Genomic DNA, 25,956 nt, shown 5'->3' on the forward strand with positions numbered 1-25,956 from the left:
CCAGGTAGCGAGAGCCCGAGGCTTTTGTGGAACTCTAGGACACAGAGCAGAACCGGAGGGCCAGGAACTGTATGTAATTGGCCCACACCTCGCCTGAGACGCAGCAGCACTTAAGGAGCCCGGGGCTTAATAGAGTCCCTGTAAAACGGCTAGAGCTGCCCGTCGTGCAGGTACCTGTCCCAGGACTGGGGGCAAATGAAGGACACTGTAGGAAACTTCAGGCAGCAGGAACTACATCTTCAAGAGGAGCTAGAGGAAAGGCTCACGGACCTCACCCGGAGAAGGGGACCCTCCATTGCCTCTGAGCTGGCTGGGCCATACCACCACCCGTGCCTGGTGCCCTGGACTGTGGCCAGCCAACTGCAGAAAACCAGGTAAAGAATGTGTCCTATCTTTATTCACATACCATCCACACCTTACATCTTAGGACCCCTGGGGACCCCGCTTAACCTGTGGGAAGTGTAACATCAGTGCTGCCACAACATCCCCGAGAGGACTCCTTTAATGCAGCGTTGGTCCCACTATTGACTGAACTCCCCCGGTTGGCGTCACAAAGGCTTTAAACATTTTTTACCTTACAAGACCGTTCCCCTTTAACGTTGAGGCCCAGGGCCACGGACCAGGTTGCAGCCACTGACATTCCCCCTCGAGACCGGACCCTGCACCGAGTACCCCACTGCCCTGGGGGCGACTCATCATCATTTCCAAAATGAAGTCACTTTATGAGGTTTTAAACTGCTCTGGTTTTCTGCATTTTGTCATATTAAGGCTTGTGAAAATGGTGTGTACCATCTCGCCTGGGATCCGCACCTGCCACCTCTACTTCTGTCACCAGGCATGGCCTCATTCATTCTGCAGGCAGCACTGGGGATGGAGGAGATATCGGAACCAGAAGCTCTGGATGGTGCAGGCTCTGTTCAGCCACTTAGATTACGGTTGCAGTGAACTGTAGCACCATCCAGTCAGGCATTATGGGTGTGTGTGCTGTCCATCCGGAGTAATCTGCTTCCTGCTTTCGCCAATTGGAAAGCACCCCACCCTACTAAAGCTCAAAGCAAATTGCAGGAAGATGCCAGATACAGCCTTGTTCTCCTCTGGATCAGTCCTCTCTGTGTTAAGCTACTGTGACCCCTTAATCTTGCTGCTTATGATTTTGTATTTTCTCTGCCCTCGTGGATCTGACCCAACTACTAGACTATTCGTCATCCCACCTCACTCCACAGAACAGCAGGTAACACCATGGCCCAAGCCTAGGGATCTCTGTGTAAGAACAGATCCATGTAAAGAATGTTGAGCAAGGCAATCCTTGGGATCTGCAAAGTTGAGTAGATAGTGCCAAGCCTGATTTTGGTAGCCATATTTTGAGCTGCCAGGTAACCAATACATTGTGTCTGGAATCGATTCCAACAAGACATGCATTCAAATAGCTAAATGGCGACCCTTCCCTTCTTAACCCTGCCATGTGCCCAGACAGTAGTGTACAACCGTATACAGGGTATTGTTGGATTCAAGAGACGTTGGAAAATAATTTGTGAGATCCATTTGTTTCCTATTATCCTATCAAAATGTTCAAACTCAACAGTCTCCATCAGTAAAATATGAGTAGTGCTATCAACTCTGGAGTAATTAGAGTATGGGGCTCGGTGGCTCTTGGCAATCTAAACTATCGTAAGGGCCAATATTTTCTATCAGATGAGTTTCAAGAAAAAATATTAGACATTGAAAGAGAACTTCTTATAATACTGCAGAGCTGAGGCATCTTCAATTTAGATCTCGCACATTTGGAAGAGGTAATGGAGACTTAAAAAAAAAAAATACCAGGGAGTTCCAAACTTACAAACTCACCTAACTGAGTCAGGCTGATCCTACCACAATCAAACTATCAACCAGAATGAACATGTAAAAAAAAAAAAAAATAGAACAAAAAATGTTACATCTCCCCAAAAAAAGTATGTACGAGGGGAGAACTCTAACACTAAACTGGAGTTGCATTCATTTATGGTGGACTATTGGAGCTACTGAGTCCTGACCAGAAGAGTAGAGAAAGTATTAGTGCCCCCATTTCAGGAGAGATTGTGCAGTAATATGAATTTCTTATGATTGAAAACAATGTAATTTATGACATGGAGTGAATCTATGAAACCAGGACACAAGCCATGCCAACACATCTCCTGCAGGCATGAATAAATGTATATTACAGCCACATACAGCTTAGAGATATATCATGGCACAGGGGTACTGTTTTTTATGTAGTTTCACAATCCTGTTTGACGTTAGTCGGTTTTAAAATAAATTGAAAAGTCAGGAGAAAGGGAAACTCTGTTGTTATTGTACAGAAATTCACACTTGGCCTCACTGCACATTTAATGTTGATCATAAAAGTGAAGTTTGGCCAGAAAGACTGGACCTGGTCTTGTAGGGACCATATGAGCACATTCAGCAGCACAGAAGGGAGAGAAGGTAGATTCATCCAATAAGATATCAGGGTACTAGGAAGCCAACAGCATCATTACCCTCCGCTTTCTCTTACAGGACCATCATAATATCTTGTCAGCACATTCTACGTACGTTATTTGGCTTTGAAGTCTACAGACCTGGGCAGGTAACGGTCAGCGTGTTCTAATCCCTGGGGGTAGGTGGATCCTGTGTAAGAAGGTAGCGGGGACGGGGACCCTCGTGTGCCTTCTCTCTCCCGGACTCTGTTCGCACGTTTACATGTGGCACCTCACTGTGTATTACTGTTCATATATTGTAAGGTGATGCAATGTTTATATACCATAATGTAAATGTACTCCATGTGTACTGTTTATAGGGTTAGGGTTGGAATAGGATATAGGATAGTATAGAACTGTAGTGGGGATAGAATAGAGGGGAGCACAGTAGTGATAGATGATATCATAGAATAGAGCAGGAGGTAGGCAGCACAGGGGTTAACTAAAGGGGAGGTATAGCAAGAAGCAGGGAAGTATAATCAGGATACTTCCTGATTAGAGACAGACACCTGGGCAGCCTTGTCCAGGGCAGGGTCCATGCAGTGTATGAGACGGCTACAGGTCATGGGGGTAAAGCTGCGGATGGCAATAAGGGGCCCCAGGCTGGAGAATAGTACAGTCGGGCATCAGCTCAATAGGATCATCCTCAGGGCGGTTCTGGGGTCTACGACTGGGGTGGAAGTCAGTAGGATGGAACTCCCGGCATCTTTGCAAGATGGAATCGGATAAGGGATTGACAGGGAGCTGGTGACGCAGAAGTACGGAAGGGACACGGATTGTCCACAGAGATGGCAGGGATTGCCAGAGAGAAGAAGGAGAGGTTATAGAGGAAATTGAGTCTACCCAGAAGGAAGGGAAAGTGCAAGATATGATGCTTTGTGTGAAATGTGCTGCTAAAGTGATGGGTGCCCATGTTATCAGTAAAGTTGAACTGTATGAAAAGGACTGTGACGATGGAGTGTTTTATAAAGCCTGGAATCCTAAAGCTGGAGTGAAAGAGACCGAGGGAACTCCAGCAACTGAAGTGAGTACTCTGCTGCACACATCACACACAGACACACACAAAAGAAAGGACTATTTCATCTGCGGGGCGCCAGGGTGTGGAAACACTACAGCTCGTTGCCACGACTACCACCCTGGCTGCCTTACACCTGCAGGTTGTAAGCGCTATACAAAAGAGTTTTCACAATGCCATTTAACATTTTCGGATGAAGGAGAATGTTATGCTCTACCGGCAAAATGGGGATCACATGATTGTGCCACGTCCGAGCTACACCATTGATAAAGCAGCCACAGCCGGTGACTGAGAAAAATCTGTGACTTCTCTGCATTTAGTGGTCGCTACTCACCTGGGTAGTCATATGTAGGAGTCTCCTCTTTACACCGCTCATCACCCCTCACATATGTCTCTGTAGTATTAATATGGGTCACATCTTCACCCTGAAATAAATATTGTAAAAGTCACAGATAGATGAAGAAGTCACATCTATGATCAGCTCTAATCCTGCCATCTCCACCGTTCTCATTACACAAGTATAGAACATATAATACTGGTGGATAAAACAAGACTGAGCACAAGACCTTCACAGCCGTCTACACATCATAGGGGAGATCTCATGACACCTTCTCTCCATCTACCTGATGATCCTGAGGAACATTGGGATCCTCTTGTTTACAGTCCTGTGGAAGAAGAGGATGGGGACATCTCTTTGGTGTTGTCCCCTTACAGGATAGATCTGGGGGAAACACATACAGGGACTGAATTTGTTCTTTACATTCAGATAATTATAGGCCGTGTGTATTTAGTCCTGTCTATTACCTGGTGATGTGAGGGGCTGGTGAACCTCCATCATGACGTCCTCATACAGATTATTGTGCAATTCTAAATACTCCCACTCCTCCATGGAGAAATAGACAGTGACATCCTGACACCTTACAGGAACCTGACACATACAATGATACAGTCATCACTCCAATCCCTTCATAGTGTTACTGTATAATGTCCCAGCATTCCCAGCAGTGTCACCTCTCCAGTCAGCAGCTCAATCATCTTGTAGGTGAGTTCTAGGATCCTCTGGTCATTGATGTCCTCATGTATCAGTGGGTGAGGTGAAGGTCCCATGATTGGGTTCAGGGGTCTTCCCCATCCCTCAGACACAGGGTCCTGACAGCGCTCACTAGAATTTTTTTTCACTACTGTGTAATCCTGGTTAAGGAGAAACACATTAATAAATGTCACTACAGACGTTTCCAGATTCCTCCCCTCTTGAGTTCAGTCCAACAGTTTTATTGCTATAAATAAAAATTATTTAAAGGGAACCTGTCACCCCCCCAGGCATTTGTAACTAAAAGAGCCACGTTGTGCAGCACTAATGCTGCATTCTGACAAGGTGACTCTTAGTTCTTGGTGCTGTAACCGCAGAAATAATCGCTTATGAAATTTGTCCCTCATACCTTGAAATAGTCCTGGGGGCAGGTCTTTCCCCCCCCAATCCAGACGCACCACAGTCGTCACTCATTGCCTCTAGGCACCGCCTCCTCAACATTATTCAATTGTCTCAGCGCCTGCATGCTGTCCTTTTAGGCCTTGTGCATGCGCAGTTAGCGCTGCCTGGCCACTGACGTCACTTGATATCTTGCTTGCAAAACAATTATATCTGCGGTTACAGCACCAAGAACTAAAAGAGCCACCTTGTCAGAATGCAACATTAGTGCTGCACAAGGCGGCTTTTAGTTACAAACGCCTGGGGAGGGGGGGTGACAGGTTCCCTTTAATGTGATGCCATCAAAATCTCTCACCTCTCCAGTAAGACGGAAGAGGATCTCTAGGGTGAGGTGTAATATCCTCTCCGCCATCTTGTCCCTCTCCATATCCATTCTTGATGGGTAGTTAAGAAAAATTCTCTTAATATAGAAGATGTCTACTGAAAGGATCGGATATTGTAGGGACCTGAATAGGAAGACGATGAGACGATGAATCATTACAAAGAATTCTGTGTAATACTAAAATTACTGGAGATAACAAGGGAAACATTTCAGAAGACAGAACGTGTAGATGTTGTATTCTCTAGTCTTGTATGGACTGGAACATAAGCTGTTTTGCTGAGTAAGACATCTCCACGCGACCAACCACTGGCTATGTTAGGCTACTTTCACACATCAGGTTTTCAGTGTCAGGCTAAATCTGGCTAATTTTCAAAGAACCGGATCAGGCAAATGTTGCCGCCGGATCAGGTTTTTTTCCCCCATAGACTTGTATTAGTGCCGGATTGCAGCGGATGACATTGCGTTTCGTCCGGTTTTTGCCGGATCCGGCAAATCTGCCGCTTCCAGTTTCTTGAAAAAACGTCCATAGCAACGTTTTTTTGTCTCCGACGAAAAAGCCTAAAGCGCCGACGCTTCCGGCTGTTTGCTAGAATGGAAGCCTGTGGGAGCCGGAAGGTGCCGGATCCGGAAAAAGGCGGATCCGGCGGCCTGATTTGTTTTTTTAAACTGAGCATGCTCCAAATTTTTTTTTTTTTATATATACAATAATCTAGATATGCTAGTCGGATCTGTAAAAAAAACGGATCCGTCGCATCAGTTTTTCACAATCTGTGCCGGATCCAGTTTTATCCAACATTCGCCGGATTTAGCCTGACACTGAAAACCTGATGTGTGAAAGTAGCCTTAGGGTACTGTCACACATTGAAATTTTCATCGCTGCGACGGCACGATCCGTGACGTCGCAGCGATCGTATGAATATCGCTCCAGCGTCGTAGACTGCGGTCACACGTTGCAATCACGGCGCTGGAGCGATGCTGAAGTCCCCGGGTAACCAGGGTAAACATCGGGTAACTAAGCGCAGGGCCGCGCTTAGTAACCCGATGTTTACCCTGGTTACCAGCGTAAACGTAAAAAAACAAACAGTACATACTCACCCGTCGGTGTCCTTCAGGTCCCTTGGCGTCTGCTTCCTGCTCTGAGTGCAGCCGTACAGTGAGAGCAGAGCGCAGCACCGCTGTGATCTGCTCTCACTTTCCGGCCGGCACTCAGAGCAGGAAGCAGACGGCAAGGGACCTGAAGGACACCGACGGGTGAGTATGTACTGTTTGTTTTTTTACGTTTACGCTTGTAACCAGGGTAAACATCGGGTTACTAAGCGCGGCCCTGCGCTTAGTTACCCGATGTTTACCCTGGTTACAAGCGAAGACATCGCTGGATCGCTGTCACACACAACGATCCAGCGATGTCAGCGGGTGATCAAGCGACGAAAGAAAGTTCCATACGATCTGCTACGACGTACGATTCTCAGCAGGATCCCTGATCGCTGCTGCGTGTCAGACACTGCGATATCGTAACGATATCGCTAGAATGTCACGAATCGTACCGTCGTAGCGATGGAAATTTCAATGTGTGACAGTACCCTTACTCACTGCTTTGGCAATTAATTTGCTGTAGGAATCAAGTTCGTTGGGATTGACCACAAAATACAGAGTCTGGCGGGGACCCAAGCAGCAATTACCGTATTTTTCAGACTATAAGGCTGCCGTCACACTATCAGTATTTTACATCAGTATTTGTAAGCCAAAACCAGGAGTGGGACAATCAGAGGAAAAGTATAATAGAAACATATACACCACTTCTGCATTTATCACCCACTGCTGGTTTTGGCTTACAAATACTGATGAGAAATACTGACCAAATACTGCTAGTGTGACGGCAGCCTAAGACGCACTTTTTTCCAAAAATGTTTTGGGGAAAATGGGGGTGCGTCTTCTAGTCAGAATATACTTACAATTAGTGTGGCGGCAGCAGGAGCTGGGCGATTCTACAGCGGTCCGAAACTGCAGGGCGATCACACTCCCTTCTTAGGCTTGTGCGGCAGTATTCGGCGGTGCACAGTGATGTGGGGCTCCGCCAACATTTTCTGAAGGCCCGGAGCCCCGCACCTCCCCACTGCTGTGATGCTGGTAAAATGGCCTCCGGTAAAATGGCCGCCGGGTTGGCGCATGCGCACATTGAGATCTCAGGAGACGAGATCTTGGTGCCGAGATCTCAATTTGCGCATGCGCCGACCTGGCATCATTTTCCCGGAGGCCATTTTACCAGAGGCCACCGCATCACAGCAGTGTGGGTGTGCGGTGCTCCAGGGTTTTCACAAAATGCCAGCAGAGCCCCCGCATCCCTGAGCACCTGCCGCACCAGCCTGGGATGGGATTTCCCAGAGGCCACCGCTTCACAGCAATGGATGTGTGGGGCTCCGGGCTTTCAGAAAATGCTTGCGGAGCCCCCGCACCACAGAAACTGTCGCACCAGTCTGGGATGAGAGTCATATCATTGCCAGACCATCGAACACCCCCTGTGACCACGCTCCACCAGCGCTACGGACTTCCCCCGGTAAGCTGAATTCGGATCTGAGGCCGATGTCTCCATGTACGGGGTTTCTCTTTCTCAGGATATGATGGTTTTCTTTGGTACTTTCCCCCATTAGAAGGGACACCGGTGGATATTGGGGTCTTTACCTGCTACAGTCCTGGTGGGATTTACTCGGTACAGTGGCCGCTGGACAAATATCACCATCAATTCCCCTCAGACTGAAGGAACATCGCTCCTCTACTCGGCTCTATGGATCCAGGATGAAATCCACTGCGGCCCCTGCAAGAAAAGGAGGAGAAAGAGCAGAAGTTGGGGGAGACCACCGTGGCCTGAGATTTCTACGGCTGCTCTGTGCGCACAGGACCTGTGATGAGGTCACAGGAGGGGAGGAGTCAGGGGTCACATGATCAGGGGCCTCAGTGTATGCAGGACTCTGCTGTGCTGGTTGTCATGGTGCTGGATGAGGGGAAGTTTATGTGTGTGGGTCAGGAGGGGTTTACAGTGTGGATGTAGCAGAGCCATGTGTGTACGAGGTGTACGGAGCGGAGCCGTGTGTGTACGAGGTGTACGGAGCGGAGCCGTGTGTGTACGAGGTGTATGGAGCAGAGCCGTGTGTGTGCGAGGTGTACGGAGCGGAGCCATGTGTGTACGAGGTGTACGGAGCAGAGCAGTGTGTACGAGGTGTACGGAGTGGAGCCGTGTGTGTACGAGGTGTACGGAGCGGAGCCGTGTGTACGAGGTGTACGGAGCGGAGCCGTGTGTGTACGAGGTGTACGGAGCGGAGCCGTGTGTGTGCGAGGTGTACGGAGCGGAGCCGTGTGTGTACGAGGTATTGGGAGCGGAGCCGTGTGTACGAGGTGTACGGAGCGGAGCCGTGTGTGTACGAGGTGTATGGAGCGGAGCCGTGTGTACGAGGTGTACGGAGCGGAGCCGTGTGTGTACGAGGTGTACGGAGCGGAGCCGTGTGTGTACGAGGTATTGGGAGCGGAGCCGTGTGTGTACGAGGTGTACGGAGCAGAGCCGTGTGTGTACGAGGTGTACAGAGTGGAGCCGTGTGTGTACGAGGTGTACGGAGCGGAGCCGTGTGTGTACGAGGTGTACGGAGCGGAGCCGTGTGTGTACGAGGTTTACGGAGTGGAGCCGTGTGTGTACGAGGTGTACGGAGCGGAGCCGTGTGTGTACGAGGTGTACGGAGCAGAGCAGTGAGTACGAGGTGTACAGAGAGGAGCCGTGCGTGTACGAGGTATTGGGAGCGGAGCCGTGTGTACGAGGTGTACGGAGCAGAGCCGTGTGTGTACGAGGTTTATGGAGCGGAGCCGTGTGTACGAGGTGTACGGAGCGGAGCCGTGTGTGTACGAGGTGTACGGAGCGGAGCCGTGTGTGTGCGAGGTGTACGGAGCGGAGCCGTGTGTGTACGAGGTATTGGGAGCGGAGCCGTGTGTACGAGGTGTACGGAGCGGAGCCGTGTGTGTACGAGGTGTACAGAGTGGAGCCGTGTGTGTACGAGGTGTACGGAGCGGAGCCGTGTGTGTACGAGGTGTACGGAGCGGAGCCGTGTGTGTACGAGGTTTACGGAGCGGAGCCGTGTGTGTACGAGGTGTACGGAGCGGAGCCGTGTGTGTACGAGGTGTACGGAGCAGAGCAATGTGTGTACGAGGTGTACGGAGCAGAGCAGTGAGTACGAGGTGTACAGAGAGGAGCCGTGCGTGTACGAGCTGTATGGAGCAGAGCCGTGCATGTACGAGCTGTATGTGGTGGAGCCATGTGTGTACTACATGTACGGATCGGAGCCATGTGTGTACGGAGCGGAGCCGTGTGTACTACATGTACAGAGCAGAGCCAAGTGTGTACGAGGTCTGCGGAGCGGGGCGTGTATGAGGTGTATGGGAGCGGAGCCGTGCAATACATGTATGGAGCAGAGCCGTGTGTCTATGAGGTGTATGGAGTACGGAGTGGACCCGTGTGTGTACGAGCTGTAGGGAGCGGAGCTGTGTGTGTACGAGCGAGGTGCATGGAGCGGAGCCGTATGTGTACGAGGTGTACAGAGCAGAGCCAAGTGTGTACGAGGTGTATGTAGCAGAGCCGTGTGTGTAAGGTGTACGGAGCGGAGCCGTGTGTAAGAGGTGAATGGAGCGGAGTCGTGTGTAAGAGGTGATGGAGCGGAGCCGTGTATAAGGGGTGTACGGAGCGGAGCCGTGTGTAAGAGGTATATGGAGCGGAGCCGTGTGTATGAGGTGTATGGAGTGGAGCCGTATGTGTACGAGGTGTACGGAGCGGAGCCGTGTGTAAGAGGTATATGGAGCGGAGCCATGTGTAAGAGGTGTATGGAGCAGAGCCGTGCATGTATGACATGTACAAAGCAGAGCCATGCGTTTGTGCGTAGTGGCTACAGTATTACTGTGTATGGCAGGCAGTCCCGGCATGGTTACTGGCTGTCTAACAACTGTGAAACATGCGGGGTGAAGACTCAATTGAAGGGGGAGACTGGGATGTAGAAGTTGTTGTGGTAACGGGGGGCTGTGATGATGCTGTTGAGTTTTATATACATGTGTGATAATGTGATGTTATATTTTATCCCTATGTCTGGAGTTGTATGTTCGGTTCTCCTACAGGCTATGCCTATGGCCGTCCCTGGGAATGCGGGAGGTCCGTCCACTAGGGGACCCATACACCATACAGTAGATGGGGACGCAGTTTGCACTACACTGGGTATTATATAGTTAACACTGTTGGGATTGGCCCATTGTTTGGGAGGGGTTAGATGAGGTTTTATAGAGAATGTTTTGCGGCTGACAGTCACTCAGTTAGAGACCGTCAGTCAGAGTGTAGCAAGTTATCCAGGAGATGTATGGTGATTTTTAGGGTGACCTTCAGGTCCTGGATAAATAGCTGGACGCTCGGCTGGAGCTCCGCTGTCTGCTTGTTCTCACATGCTGTCACGGTGGTTGCCCTCTAAGGCTTCTTTCACACTTCCGTCTTCCAAATCTGCACAGGATCCGTCAAGACGTTGAAATGACGGATCCTGTGCAGATTGTGGAAAACGTGTGCACTGGGCCCGTCTTTCTGACGGACCCGTCGAGGCTATGTGCACCTGTTGTGTATGCGTCTTCGCAGCGGTTTTCCGCTGCGAAAACGCATACACAACACAAACCAGATAAAAAAAAATAAAAAATCACAGTATTCTCATTTACCGGCGTTCCCGCGCAGCAATGCTCCCGGCAGCTAGCTTTCCTAGTAATACATTGCGAAATCTTGCGAGAAGTCATGGTCTCGCGACTTTTTCACATTATATCTTGTTACTAGTGATGTTGCATAGGCAGCATCAATAGTAAAAAGAGAAAGAGAGCGAGCGAGCGAGAATTTCCCTGATGGGAAATTTTTCCACGCATGCTCAGTTTGAAAAGGTGGAACCCGTCGCTGGATTCCTGCTTTTCACAGCGACGCATCCTGCACCCATAGGCTTCCATTGTAGCCAGTGACGGGCAGCGCAGGATGCGTCGCTGACCGATTTTCCTACATGCAGAAAAAACGTTTCTCTGAACGTTTTCTCTGCCCGATGGACCGTTTTTCTTACACAGGATCCAGTCCATGACGGATGGCATGGATGGCCATCCGTCACAATCTGTCGCTAATACCAGTCTATGGGAAAATGCAGGATCCTGCAAATTTTTTTGCAGGATCCTGCATTCTCAAAAATCGACGGATTGTGACAGGAGCTGAAAGACGGAAGTGTGAAAGAGGCTCGGTCTCCAGGCTGGACAGACTACTGCTGCTTTCTGTGTGAGTGGGATAGTTGTGTGCTAGGAGGGTATAAATAACTACATGGTGGCCCGATTCTAACACATCGGGTATTCTAGAATATGCATGTCCACGTAGTATATTGCCCAGTCACGTAGTATATTGCCCAGTCACGTAGTATATTTCCCAGCGACGTAGTATATTGCCCAGTCACGTAGTATATTGCCCAGCCACGTACGTAGTATATTGCACAGCAACGGAGTATACAGCACAGAGCCACGTAGTATACAGACTTAAAATAAAAAATATACCTTCCGAAGGCCCGTTGAAGTCCTGGCCCTGTGTGCGGTGCACGCGGCAGCTTCCGGTCCCAGGGTTGGTATGAGCGCAGGACCTGTGATGACGTCGCGGTCACATGACCGTGACATCATGGAAGGTCCTTTTCGCAGGACCTGTGATGATGTCGTGGTCACATAACCGTGACGTCATGGCAGGTCCTTCTCGCATACCATCCTTGGCACCGGAACCGGCTGCTTGTATGGAGCGGTCACCGGAGCGTCGCGAGGAGCGGGAAAGGCGGCGGAAGGTGAGTATATAATGATTTTTTATTTTTTTTATTATTTTTAACATTAGATCTTTTTACTATTGATGCTGCATAGGCAGCATCAATAGTAAAAACTTCGTTACTGCTGCTATTAACCCTGTGTGACCGAGTGAGTTACCCGCGGCATAACGCGGTCCGTTACCGCTGACATTAACCCTGTGTGAGCGGTGACTGGAGGGCAGTATGGAGCAGGCACTGACTGCGGGTAGTATGGAGCGGGCGCCGGGCACTGACTGCAGACTGTGGCCGTCGCTGATTGGTCGCGGCAGCCATGACAGGCAGCTGGTGAGACCAATCAGCGACTTGGATTCCATGACAGACAGAGGCCGCGACCAATGAATATCCGTGACAGACAGACAGAAAGACAGACAGACGGAAGTGACCCTTAGACAATTATATAGTAGACTAGATGGTGGCCCGATTCTAACGCATCGGGTATTCTAGAATAGAAGGTGGCCCGATTCTAACACATCGGGTATTCTAGAATATGTATGCGTAGGGTATAGCACAGCCCATGTTATATATTGCGCAGCCCACGTAGTACATTGCGCAGCCCACGTAGTACATTGCGCAGTCCATTGCGCAGCCCACGTAGTATATTGCGAAGCCCACGTAGTATATAGCACAGCCCACGTAGTATATTGCCCAGCTCACATAGTACATTGCCCAGCCCATGTAGTACATTGCCCAGCTCATGTAGTATATTGCCCTGCTCATGTAGTTTATTGCCCAGCTCATGTAGTATATTGCCCAGCTCATGTAGTATATTGCCCAGTCCATGTAGTATATTGCCCAGCTCATGTAGTATATTGCCCAGTCCATGTAGTATATTACCCAGCTCATGTAGTATATTGCCCAGCCCATGTAGTATATTGCCCAGCTCATGTAGTATATTGCCCAGCCCACGTAGTATAAAAAAAAAGAAATAAAATAAAAAATAGTTATATACTCACCTTCCGGATCCAAGCGAGGCCTTTACCGACGCTGCTCGTGTGCTCCGGTCCCAAGAGTGCATTGCGGTCTCGCGAGATGATGACGTAGCGGTCTTGCGATACCGCTGCGTCATCATCTCGCGAGATCGCAGCATGGACCTGTTACCGGAGCGTCGCGAGCGGGAAAGGCCTGTTGTCGATCCGGGGGCCGACGGACGGTGAGTATATAACGATTTTTATGTTTTTTATTATTTTTAACATTAGATCCTTTTACTATTCATCATGCCGCATAGGCAGCATGAATAGTAAAAAGTTGGTCACACAGGGTTAATAGCAGTAACGGAGTGCGTTATACGTGGCATAACGCGGTCCGTTACCGCTGCCATTAACCCTGTGTGAGTGCTGACTGGAGGGGAGTATGGAGCGGGCACCGGGCACTGACTGGACAGAAGTAGGGAGGGACTAATTCTTGGCCGGACTGTGCCCGTCGCTGATTGGTCAAGGCCTAGCGGCCTCGACCAATCAGAGACGCAGGATTTCTGGGACAGACAGACGGAAGTGACCCTTAGACAATTATATATATAGATAAGGGATTGCTGGTGTGAACATACAAGCCTTAATATATACATTTCTTAAAAAAATTTTTTACAACAAACACCTAAAGAAAACCTTAGCGCACAAATTAAGTGATGGACTAACCGATAACTATGGCTGGTCCGAACAACGAAAACAATTGTTACCATCCACCTCTCGTGTCTCCCCTTTTCCTCATAGATTGTAAACTTGCGAGCAGGGCCCTCACTCCTCTTGTATCTGGTGAGCAGGGCCCTCACTCCCCGTGTATCTGGCGAGCAGGGCCCTCACTCCCCTTGTATCTGGCGAGCAGGGCCCTCACTCCTCTTGTATCTGGTGAGCAGGGCCCTCACTCCTCTTGGTATCTGGTGAGCAGGGCCCTCACTCCTCTTGTATCTGGTGAGCAGGGCCCTCACTCCTCTTGTATCTGGTGAGCAAGGCCCTCACTCCCCTTGCATCTGGTGAGCGGGGCACTCACTCCTCTTGTATTTTGTGAGCAGGGCCCTCACTCCTCTTGTATCTGGAGAGCAAGGCCCTCACTCCCCTTGCATCTGGTGAGCAGGGCCCTCACTCCTCTTGTATTTTGTGAGCAGGGCCCTCACTCCTTTTGTATCTGGTGAGCAGGGCCCTCACTCCTTTTGTATCTGGTGAGCAGGGCCCTCACTCCTCTTGTATCTGGTGAGCAGGGCCCTCACTTCTCTTGTATCTGGTGAGCAGGACCCTCACTCCTCTTGTATCTGGTGAGCAGGGCCCTCACTCCTCTTGTATCTGGTGAGCAGGGCCCTCACTCCTCTTGTATCTGGTGAGCAGGGCCCTCACTCCTCTTGTATCTGGTGAGCAGGGCCCTCACTCCTCTTGTATCTGGGGAGCAGGGCCCTCACTCCTCTTGTATCTGGGGAGCAGGGCCCTCACTCCTCTTGTATCTGGTGAGCAGGGCCCTCACTCCTCTTGGTATCTATTTTGAACTGTGACTTTTGTTATGCTGTAATGTCTATTGTCTGTACAAGTGAAGATAGACTTGGCACACACAACTACATAAATGCAGTGAATGAAAGTAAAACTTTCATTCACTGCATCTACGTAGTTGTGTGTGCCAAGTTTATCTTTACCAGTATCACGGCTTGGGCACCACTTCCTAGTAGTGCCTACGTTATCTATATCATCTATTGTCTGTACAAATCCCCTCTATAATGGAAAGTGCTGCGGAATATGTTGGCGCTATATAAATAAAATGATTATTATTAATTAAACAATATACTATATTAATGAGTAAGTGGAGGGGGTGAAGGGCCGCAGGAGGGACAAACAGGTGAGATGAATACTCGATCCAACAATGTATTGGATGGAGGGAGCCAGAACTAACATAGTGTTGGTTTGACTAGACTCCTTGAAGCTGGTATGCATCGCTGTACGTGATATCTCTATCATGAGGGGTTTTTTTTAATCTTTATCCTATTTCATCTTACACTATTAGGCCGGTTTCACACGTCAGTGGCTCCGGTACGGCTGGTGACAGTTTCCTCACATACCGGAGACACTGACTCACGTAGACACTTTAAAATAAATGTGTCTCTGCACATGTCAGTGTGTGTCACGGGAAATCTAGGTGGACAAGAGCAAACAACCCAGGCCCCTGTGATTTCCCTCAACTCTGGGAAACTCTGACTGACCCTTCTCCCAGAGTTTACACTGATGGTGTGCATGTCTGGGCCTCCATACTCTCCCTGTCTCCTGATTCAACCCTAGGCTGAAACCACCACCCACCACCCAGTGAAGAGACCATATACCAATACCCACAGTTAGCACAGACAAGGATAATGGAAAATATGCACCAAGCCGCAGTCACACAGGATAACACTATAAGTGAACAGGGCAAAATAAATACAAATAAGGGAAGGAGAAAATATGACAAAGGGAAATACACCACCAGATACGAAACTCCTTCTACTAGACCACCTCTCCAGACCGAGATAACCAAGCACCAGACAGAAGCTATAATCGGCGACGCCCAATGTTCAGAAGAACTATTTAAAGGCAGAGGGCGTGACCCAGCTTCCAATCCGAGCACCAGCTAACTTAACCCCGGACCAGCTAGATAAAATCTAGCCGACGCCACTGAGCACATAGTGGACAAAAGCGGAATTACCGCTGTCTGTCGAAAGCCCTAATATGAACAGCGTCCGACATGACAGTACCCCGCCTTCAACGAGGGACCCCAGGGCCCTCACGACTCATCGGACCCGGCTTGTCCAGATGACGGCGGTGAAACATACTGACGAGCCGATCCGCATGAATGTCTGAAGCTGGTACCCAAGACCTCTCCTCAGGCCCATAACCACGCCAGTGTACCAAGTACTGCAAAGTGCGGCGCACAACACGAGAGTCAACCACCTTGTAAACCTCAAATTCCAAATTACCATCCACCAAGACTGGAGAAGGCGTCGGCGTTGCGTCCACGGAACCCACCACCTTTTTCAATAAAGATCTGTGGAATACGTTGTGAATCTTATACACCATAGGAAGCTCCAATCGGTACGCTACTGGGTTAACGACGGCGGCGACCCTAAATGGACCGATTAACCTGGGACCCAATTTAAGGGATGGTATTTTGAGTCTTATATTTCTTGTGGATAACCACACCCAGTCATCCACACTCAGGTCCGGACCTGGCACACGCCTACTGTCAGCCACACGTTTGTACCTAGCACCCACGCTCAACAGGCGCTGTTTAATTCTCATCCAGACTGATGACAGTTGTGCTCCTAACTAGTCTTCCTCCGGAACGCCGGAAGAGTTCCCCTGACTCAAGGTACAAAATTGAGGATGTAGCCCGTAAACACAAAAAAACGGAGACTCCCCTGAAGACTCCTGGCGTTGATTATTGATGGCAAACTCAGCCAAAGGAAGGAATGTCGACCACTCCTCCTGATTGTCAGAAACAAAACAGCGTAAGTACTGCTCCAAATTCTGGTTCATACGCTCGGTCTGACCATTTGACTGAGGATGAAACGCCGAAGAATGAGACAACTTGATCCCCAGCCGTGAGCAAAATGCTTTCCAAAACTCTGCCACAAACTGAGTACCTCTATCAGAAACGATGTCAGACGGGATCCCATGAAGTCTGACCACCTCCTGCACAAATACCTGAGCCAGAGTTTTAGCGTTAGGCAACGAAGGCAAGGACACAAAGTGCGACATCTTTGAGAACCGATCAACAATCACCAAAATGAGCACATTTCAAAGGAGGAAAAAACCGGAAGTCAATGTCATCAGATCTATAAATTTAAAGCTTTATTGAATATTATAAAAAAACACAAAATCCAAATATTAAAAGGTACCTAAAAATGGAGAATGCATGGAAAAAGACCGCACAAAAACAGTAATGTAGCATATATTATGTAAATATGTGTATATACAAGTCTTTATACAAATGCATGGAATGCCTATTGCACTGATTTGTTATCCCTATTGCTATTAAGATGTTAGATATAGAGATTATAAGTTGCTCATATACACTCACCGGCCACTTTATTAGGTACACCTGTCCAACTTCTTGTTAACACTTAATTTCTAATCAGCCAATCACATGGCGGCAACTCACTGCATTTAGGCATGTAGACATGGTCAAGACAATCTCCTGCAGTTCAAACCGAGCATCAGTATGGGGAAGAAAGGTGATTTGAGTGCCTTTGAACGTGGCATGGTTGTTGGTGCCAGAAGGGCTGGTCTGAGTATTTCAGAAACTGCTGATCTACTGGGATTTTCACGCACAACCATCTCTAGGGTTTACAGAGAATGGTCCGAAAAAGAAAAAAAATCCAGTGAGCGGCAGTTCTGTGGGCGGAAATGCCTTGTTGATGCCAGAAGTCAGAGGAGAATGGGCAGACTGGTTCGAGCTGATAGAAAGGCAACAGTGACTCAAATCGCCACCCGTTACAACCAAGGTAGGCCTAAGAGCATCTCTGAACGCACAGTGCGTCGAACTTTGAGGCAGATGGGCTACAGCAGCAGAAGACCACACCGGGTACCACTCCTTTCAGCTAAGAACAGGAAACTGAGGCTACAATTTGTACAAGCTCATCGAAATTGGACAGTAGAAGATTGGAAAAACGTTGCTTGGTCTGATGAGTCTCGATTTCTGCTGCGACATTCGGATGGTAGGGTCAGAATTTGGCGTAAACAACATGAAAGCATGGATCCATCCTGCCTTGTATGGAGCATCTTTGGGATGTGCAGCCGACAAATCTGCGGCAACTGTGTGATGCCATCATGTCAATATGGACCAAAATCTCTGAGGAATGCTTCCAGCACCTTGTTGAATCTATGCCACGAAGAATTGAGGCAGTTCTAAAGGCAAAAGGGGGTCCAACCCGTTACTAGCATGGTGTACCTAATAAAGTGGCCGGTGAGTGTATATAGAGCTATCCCAGCACTGTGGCAGTACTGCACCACTACTGTGGAGGCATAATGGTTTAAATATACAGAGATAAAGTGCATAGTGCAATATATCCAACTCCTGCTACCATATAGCCACCAAGTAAATGAAAGTGCATCTGCCAAATGAGGGAGCATCTAGGTAATCAGCAGTCCTTTGGCCCCATATACTAATAGTGCATACACAAGTAATAGACAGATTTAAACACAAGATTCGCGTTTCGCGTTTAGCTTCGTCCAGGGGGAATTTATACATTCCCCCGGACGAAGCTAAACGCGAAACGCGCGTTGGGGCTCAGGACTGCACAATCAGGTTATGTAGCACAGTCACTTTATATTTATCTTGTGTTTAAATCTGTCTATTACTTGTGTATGCACTATTAGTATATGGGGCCAAAGGACTGCTGATTACCTAGATGCTCCCTCATTTGGCAGATGCACTTTCATTTACTTGGTGGCTATATGGTAGCAGGAGTTGGATATATTGCACTATGCACTTTATCTCTGTATATTTAAACCATTATGCCTCCACAGTAGTGGTGCAGTCCTGCCACAGTGCTGGGATAGCTCTATATATATGAGCAACTTATAATCTCTATATCTAACATCTTAATAGCAATAGGGATAACAAATCAGTGCAATAGGCATTCCATGCATTTGTATAAAGACTTGTATATACACATATTTACATAATATATGCTACATTACTGTTTTTGTGCGGTCTTTTTGCATGTGTTCTCCATTTTTAGGTACCTTTTAATATTTGGATTTTGTGTTTTTTTTATAATATTCAATAAAGCTTTAAATTTATAGATCTGATGACATTGACTTCCGGTTTTTTCCTCCTTTGAAATGTGCTGACTTAATGGAAGTGTCATATACCTAGGCCACTAGTTCTACTTATGTGAATCACCAAAATGACCGTGTTCCCAGCTGAGGAAGGCAAGTCAGTGATAAAATCCATAGAGATCTCCGTCCATGGCTTACTAGGTACCTCGAGAGAAAGTAGTGTGCCAAGCGGACGGGAACGGGGCGACTTAGCCCTAGCGCACGTGGTGCAAGCAGACACGTATGAAACCACGTCCTGTCAGATTTTGGGCCACCAAAACCGACGTGACACCAACTCCAAAGTACCCCTGACCCCTGGGTGGCAAGCCAGAACAGCATCATGATGCTCCGCCAAAACCTTTAAGCGGAGATGAAGCGGTACAAACGATTTGTTGATGAGAAGTTCAGATGGTACCTCCTCCTGAGCCTCGGCAATCTCAGCCTCAACCTCGGTTGTGAGAGCCGAAACCACTACACCCTCTTGGAGAATGGGTACCGGATCTTCCCGAGGTTCTCCCCCCGGAAAACACCTGGACAGAGCATCCGCCTTAGTGTTTTTAGACCCAGGTCTATAAGTAACAACAAAGTTGAACCGTGTGAAAAACAATGCCCAGCGAGCCTGCCTGGGAGATAGACGCTTGGCAGACTCCAAATAAAGCAAATTCTTATGGTCGGTAATAACAGTAACCCGATGAACTGACCCCTCCAAGAAGTGTCGCCATTCCCCAAAGGCCAATTTGATTGCCAACAACTCTCTGTTGCCGATATCGTAGTTACGTTTGGCGGGCGACAGTTTCTTGGAGAAATAGGCGCACGGATGCAAATCGCTCAAGGATGAGCCTTGTGACAGCACCGCCCCCACACCAACCTCAGACGCATCGACTTCCATGACAAAAGGTTTCGATACGTCTGGCTGCACAAGAATTGGAGCCGAAACAAAACTGTTCTTAAGAAATTCAAATGCGCACACAGCAGCCTTAGGCCAAACGGAGAAATTGGTACCCTTTTTAGTCATGTCAGTTAGCGGTTTAGCAATGATAGAAAAATCTTTGATAAACTTCCTATAGTAGTTAGAAAAGCCAAGGAACCGCTGAAGTGCTTTTAGGTTATCAGGCCATTCCCAACGCAACACCGCTTGTACCTTAGCGGCGTCCATTTTAAACCCAGAAATGCTGGACTGATTGAAACCATATCAATAATTAGTATTAATTAATTGGAGTGTTGAAACCATTAAAAATAACTCTTACTACACATTACACCCCTGGCTTAAACATCTTAAATTAATTAACCTGTTACTAAACTATGCTAATTCCTTTCAAACAGTTTAACATTGATTGCATTGTTCCCCATATATTTATTTATTTGCTACCAATAGAAAACCACTTTAGTAAAAAAACAACCTGGGCTTAAGAGAGTAAATAAAAAAACATTGGACATAAAAAACAAAAAACATCGGACCAACAGGTACTGAAATATCAAATGTCTTTGTAGAAATCTTCTCTCTTCGGATCTTCTTAGAACACACACCTACTGGGTCTCTGGAAAGCACGGGGATTGTTGAGCCCTCATCACAAATGGCCTGCTGCCATGGTGACTTCACTACATTCCCTGGATAGCAAAAGAACAGACTCTAAAGAGTAATCTGTCCCTGCCCTTTATATTAACCCCTCGTTTTCTTCAAAGCAATGGGTGAGGGGAGTGCAGGTGTCAATGGCTGAACATAAGAGTCCCTTCATCTTCTATTGCTGCAGCTGGTCAGGGCCTCACTTTATACGCCATTTTGATTCAGGCAGAAGCTTCTATGGTTCGTTCTCCCCTTGCTTGTCATCATCTGGCGGTTTTGAGGTTTCACAGCATCTGGGCTCAGTCTCCAGGGCCGCCATCAGGGCATTACTGCCCTGACTGGCGTATGGGGCCTGGTGGGCAGAGCGGGCCCGCATCGGGCCCTGTCTCATCTGCCCCCCTACAGGCGCTGCGGCACACTAGTAAAGTGCGGGCCCGCGCCCGCACGTCAATAGTTAACAACTTCCAGCCAATCAGAGGATGACAGCTGACTTGAGCCACAGCGCGCACTTTGCCGGCGTCTGACGTCATCGTCAGCCGCCGGCGAGAGCGCGCTTCACCTGCATGGAGAGAGTGAGCTTCGCCCGCTGCAGGAGCACGGCCAGGTAAGAACTCGTGTTTTTTTGGGTTTTTTTAGAGCGGCGATCCAGGGGGCCCCGGGCCAGAATGCTGGACATGCTGGAGCAGAGATGCTGGACATACTGGGGCAGAGATGCTGGACACACGGGCGGAGATGCTGGACACACTGGGGCAGAAATGCTGGACACACTGTGGCAGAGAAGCTGGGCACACTGGGGCAGAAATGCTGGACACACTTGGGTAGAAATGCTGTACATTGGGGCAGAGATGCTGGACACTCTGGGCAGAGATGCTGGACACCCTGGGGCAGAGATGCTGGACACCCTGGGGCAGAGATGCTGGACACGCTGGGGCAGAGATGCTGGACACGCTGGGGCAGAGATGCTGGACACGCTGGGGCAGAGATGCTGGACACGCTGGGGCAGAGATGCTGGACACACTTAGGCAGAAATGCTGGACACACTGGGGCAGAGATGCTGGACACACTGGGGCAGAAATGTTGTACACACTGGGGCAGAAATGCTAGACTTACTGGGGCAGAGATGCTGGACATGCTGCAGCAGAAATGCTAGACACACTGGGGGCAGAGATGCTGGACACACTGGGGCAGAGATGCTGGACACGCTGGGGCAGAAATGCTGGACACGCTGGGGCAGAGATGCTGGACACTCTGGGGGTAGGGATACTGGACACACAGGGGCAGAGATGCTGGACACACTGGGGCAGACATGCTGGACACGCTGGGGAAGAGATGCTGGACACGCTGGGGCAGAGATGCTGAACACGCTGGGGCAGAGATGCTGGACACGCTGATGCAGAGATGCTGGACACACTGGGGGCAGAGATGCCGGACACTCTGGGGCAGAGATGCTGGACACCCTGGGGCAGAGATGCTGGACACCCTGGGGCAGAAATGCTGGACACGCTGGGGCAGAGATGCTGGATACAGTGGGGCAGAAATGCTGGACACACTGGGGCAGCGATGCTGGACACACTTAGGCAGAAATGCTGGACACACTGGAGCAGAAATGTTGGACACACTGGGGCAGAAATGCTGGACATGCTGGGGCAGAGATGCTGGACACGCTGGGGCAGAGATGCTGGACACACAGGGGGCAGAGATACTGGACACACAGGGGCAGAGATGCTGGACGCGGTTGGGCAGAGATGCTGGACACGCTGATGCAGAGATGCTGGACACACTGGAGGCAGAGATGGTGGACACACTGGGGCAGAAATGCTGGACACACTGGGGCAGAAATGCTGGACACACTGGTTGAAGAGATGCTGGACACACTGGGGCAGAAATGCTGGACACGCTGGGGCAGAGATGCTGGACAGGCTGGGGCAGAGATGCTGGACATGATGGAGCAGAGATGCTGGGCACACTGGGGCAGAAAGGCTGGACACACTGTGGTAGAAATGCTGGACATTGGGGGCAGAGATGCTGGACACACTGTGGCAGAGATGCTGGACACCCTGGGGCAGAGATGCTGGACATACTGGGGCAGAGATGCTGGGCACACTGAGGCAGAAATGCTGGACACACTGGGGTAGAAATGCTGGACATTGGGGGCAGAGATGCTGGACACCCTGGGGCAGAGATGCTGGACACCCTGGGGCAGAAATGCTGGACACCCTGGGGCAGAGATGCTGGGCACACTGGGGCAGAAATGCTGGACACACTTGGGTAGAAATGCTGTACATTGGGGCAGAGATGATGGACACTCTGGGCAGAGATGCTGGACACCCTGGGGCAGAGATGCTGGACACCCTGGGGCAGAGATGCTGGACACGCTGGGGCAGAGATGCTGGACACGCTGGGGCAGAGATGCTGGACACAGTGGGGCAGAGATGCTGGACACAGTGGGGCAGAAATGCTGGACACACTGGGGCAGAGATGCTGGACACACTTAGGCAGAAATGCTGGACACACTGGGGCAGAGATGCTGGACACACTGGGGCAGAAATGTTAGACTTACTGGGGCAGAGATGCTGGACACGCTGCAGCAGAAATGCTAGACACACTGGGGGCAGAGATGCTGGACACACTGGGGCAGAGATGCTGGACACGCTGGGGCAGAAATGCTGGACAAGGTGGGGCAGAGATGCTGGACACGCTGGGGAAGAGATGCTGGACACGCTGGGGCAGAGATGCTGAACACGCTGGGGCAGAGATGCTGGACATGCTGATGCAGAGATGCTGGACACACTGGGGGCAGAGATGCCGGACACACTGGGGCAGAAATGCTGGACACACTGGGGCAGAAATGCTGGACACACTGGTTGAAGAGATGCTGGACACACTGGGGCAGAAATGCTGGACACGCTGGAACAGAGATGTTGGACATGCTGGGGCAGAGATGCTGGAGACGATGGAGCAGAGCTGCTGGACACGCTGGGGAAGAGATGCTAGACACACTGGGGCAGAGATGCTGGGCAAACTGGGCAGAAATGCTGGACACACTGGGGTAGAAATGATGGTCATTGGGGGCAGAGATGCTGGACACACTGGGGCAGAGATGCTGGACACGCTGGGGCAGAATGCTGGACATGCTGGAGCAGAGATGCTGGACATACTGGGGCAGAGATGCTGGACACACGGGCGGAGATGCTGGACACACTGGGGCAGAAATGCTGGACACACTGTGGCAGAGAAGCTGGGCACACTGGGGCAGAAATGCTGGACACACTTGGGTAGAAATGCTGTACATTGGGGCAGAGATGCTGGACACTCTGGGCAGAGATGCTGGACACCCTGGGGCAGAGATGCTGGACACCCTGGGGCAGAGATGCTGGACACGCTGGGGCAGAGATGCTGGACACGCTGGGGCAGAGATGCTGGACACGCTGGGGCAGAGATGCTGGACACGCTGGGGCAGAGATGCTGGACACACTTAGGCAGAAATGCTGGACACACTGGGGCAGAGATGCTGGACACACTGGGGCAGAAATGTTGTACACACTGGGGCAGAAATGCTAGAATTACTGGGGCAGAGATGCTGGACATGCTGCAGCAGAAATGCTAGACACACTGGGGGCAGAGATGCTGGACACACTGGGGCAGAGATGCTGGACACGCTGGGGCAGAAATGCTGGACACGCTGGGGCAGAGATGCTGGACACGCTGGGGCAGAGATGCTGGACACTCTGGGGGTAGGGATACTGGACACACAGGGGCAGAGATGCTGGACACACTGGGGCAGACATGCTGGACACGCTGGGGAAGAGATGCTGGACACGCTGGGGCAGAGATGCTGAACACGCTGGGGCAGAGATGCTGGACACGCTGATGCAGAGATGCTGGACACACTGGGGGCAGAGATGCCGGACACTCTGGGGCAGAGATGCTGGACACCCTGGGGCAGAGATGCTGGACACACTGGGGCAGAGATGCTGGGCAAACTGGGCAGAAATGCTGGACACACTGGGGTAGAAATGATGGTCATTGGGGGCAGAGATGCTGGACACACTGGGGCAGAGATGCTGGACACGCTGGGGCAGAATGCTGGACATGCTGGAGCAGAGATGCTGGACATACTGGGGCAGAGATGCTGGACACACGGGCGGAGATGCTGGACACACTGGGGCAGAAATGCTGGACACACTGTGGCAGAGAAGCTGGGCACACTGGGGCAGAAATGCTGGACACACTTGGGTAGAAATGCTGTACATTGGGGCAGAGATGCTGGACACTCTGGGCAGAGATGCTGGACACCCTGGGGCAGAGATGCTGGACACCCTGGGGCAGAGATGCTGGACACGCTGGGGCAGAGATGCTGGACACGCTGGGGCAGAGATGCTGGACACGCTGGGGCAGAGATGCTGGACACGCTGGGGCAGAGATGCTGGACACACTTAGGCAGAAATGCTGGACACACTGGGGCAGAGATGCTGGACACACTGGGGCAGAAATGTTGTACACACTGGGGCAGAAATGCTAGAATTACTGGGGCAGAGATGCTGGACATGCTGCAGCAGAAATGCTAGACACACTGGGGGCAGAGATGCTGGACACACTGGGGCAGAGATGCTGGACACGCTGGGGCAGAAATGCTGGACACGCTGGGGCAGAGATGCTGGACACGCTGGGGCAGAGATGCTGGACACTCTGGGGGTAGGGATACTGGACACACAGGGGCAGAGATGCTGGACACACTGGGGCAGACATGCTGGACACGCTGGGGAAGAGATGCTGGACACGCTGGGGCAGAGATGCTGAACACGCTGGGGCAGAGATGCTGGACACGCTGATGCAGAGATGCTGGACACACTGGGGGCAGAGATGCCGGACACTCTGGGGCAGAGATGCTGGACACCCTGGGGCAGAGATGCTGGACACCCTGGGGCAGAAATGCTGGACACGCTGGGGCAGAGATGCTGGATACAGTGGGGCAGAAATGCTGGACACACTGGGGCAGCGATGCTGGACACACTTAGGCAGAAATGCTGGACACACTGGAGCAGAAATGTTGGACACACTGGGGCAGAAATGCTGGACATGCTGGGGCAGAGATGCTGGACACGCTGGGGCAGAGATGCTGGACACACAGGGGGCAGAGATACTGGACACACAGGGGCAGAGATGCTGGACGCGGTTGGGCAGAGATGCTGGACACGCTGATGCAGAGATGCTGGACACACTGGAGGCAGAGATGGTGGACACACTGGGGCAGAAATGCTGGACACACTGGGGCAGAAATGCTGGACACACTGGTTGAAGAGATGCTGGACACACTGGGGCAGAAATGCTGGACACGCTGGGGCAGAGATGCTGGACAGGCTGGGGCAGAGATGCTGGACATGATGGAGCAGAGATGCTGGGCACACTGGGGCAGAAAGGCTGGACACACT

General features: G+C 50.4%; 2 protein-coding genes across 4 annotated transcripts in view; both read right to left on the reverse strand.

Moving 5' to 3' along the window:
- LOC143766473 (uncharacterized) overlaps positions 1–8,197 on the reverse strand; it is a 175,007-nt gene extending 166,810 nt beyond the window's left edge. Inside the window, exons 1-6 of one of the 3 annotated variants that reach the window (XM_077254187.1) lie at positions 7,998–8,197; positions 5,292–5,442; positions 4,519–4,698; positions 4,312–4,435; positions 4,131–4,228; positions 3,842–3,932 (exon numbers count right to left, since the gene is read on the reverse strand). In XM_077254187.1, coding sequence (XP_077110302.1) covers positions 3,842–3,932; positions 4,131–4,228; positions 4,312–4,435; positions 4,519–4,698; positions 5,292–5,369 — 571 coding nt within the window. In that variant the 5' untranslated portion in view covers positions 5,370–5,442; positions 7,998–8,197. Of the gene's footprint in view, positions 1–3,841; positions 3,933–4,130; positions 4,229–4,311; positions 4,436–4,518; positions 4,699–5,291; positions 5,963–7,997 lie in introns of those variants that run through there. The other 2 variants (XM_077254185.1, XM_077254186.1) reach the window with 2 other exon arrangements.
- The window catches only part of LOC143766477 (uncharacterized), a 511,034-nt gene that overhangs the window by 416,497 nt on the left and 68,581 nt on the right, over positions 1–25,956 (reverse strand). The gene's annotated exons all lie outside the window — the stretch shown is intronic.

This window comes from Ranitomeya variabilis, chromosome 4, assembly GCF_051348905.1.
Source record: "Ranitomeya variabilis isolate aRanVar5 chromosome 4, aRanVar5.hap1, whole genome shotgun sequence".
In the NCBI taxonomy this organism is placed as follows: domain Eukaryota; kingdom Metazoa; phylum Chordata; class Amphibia; order Anura; family Dendrobatidae; genus Ranitomeya; species Ranitomeya variabilis.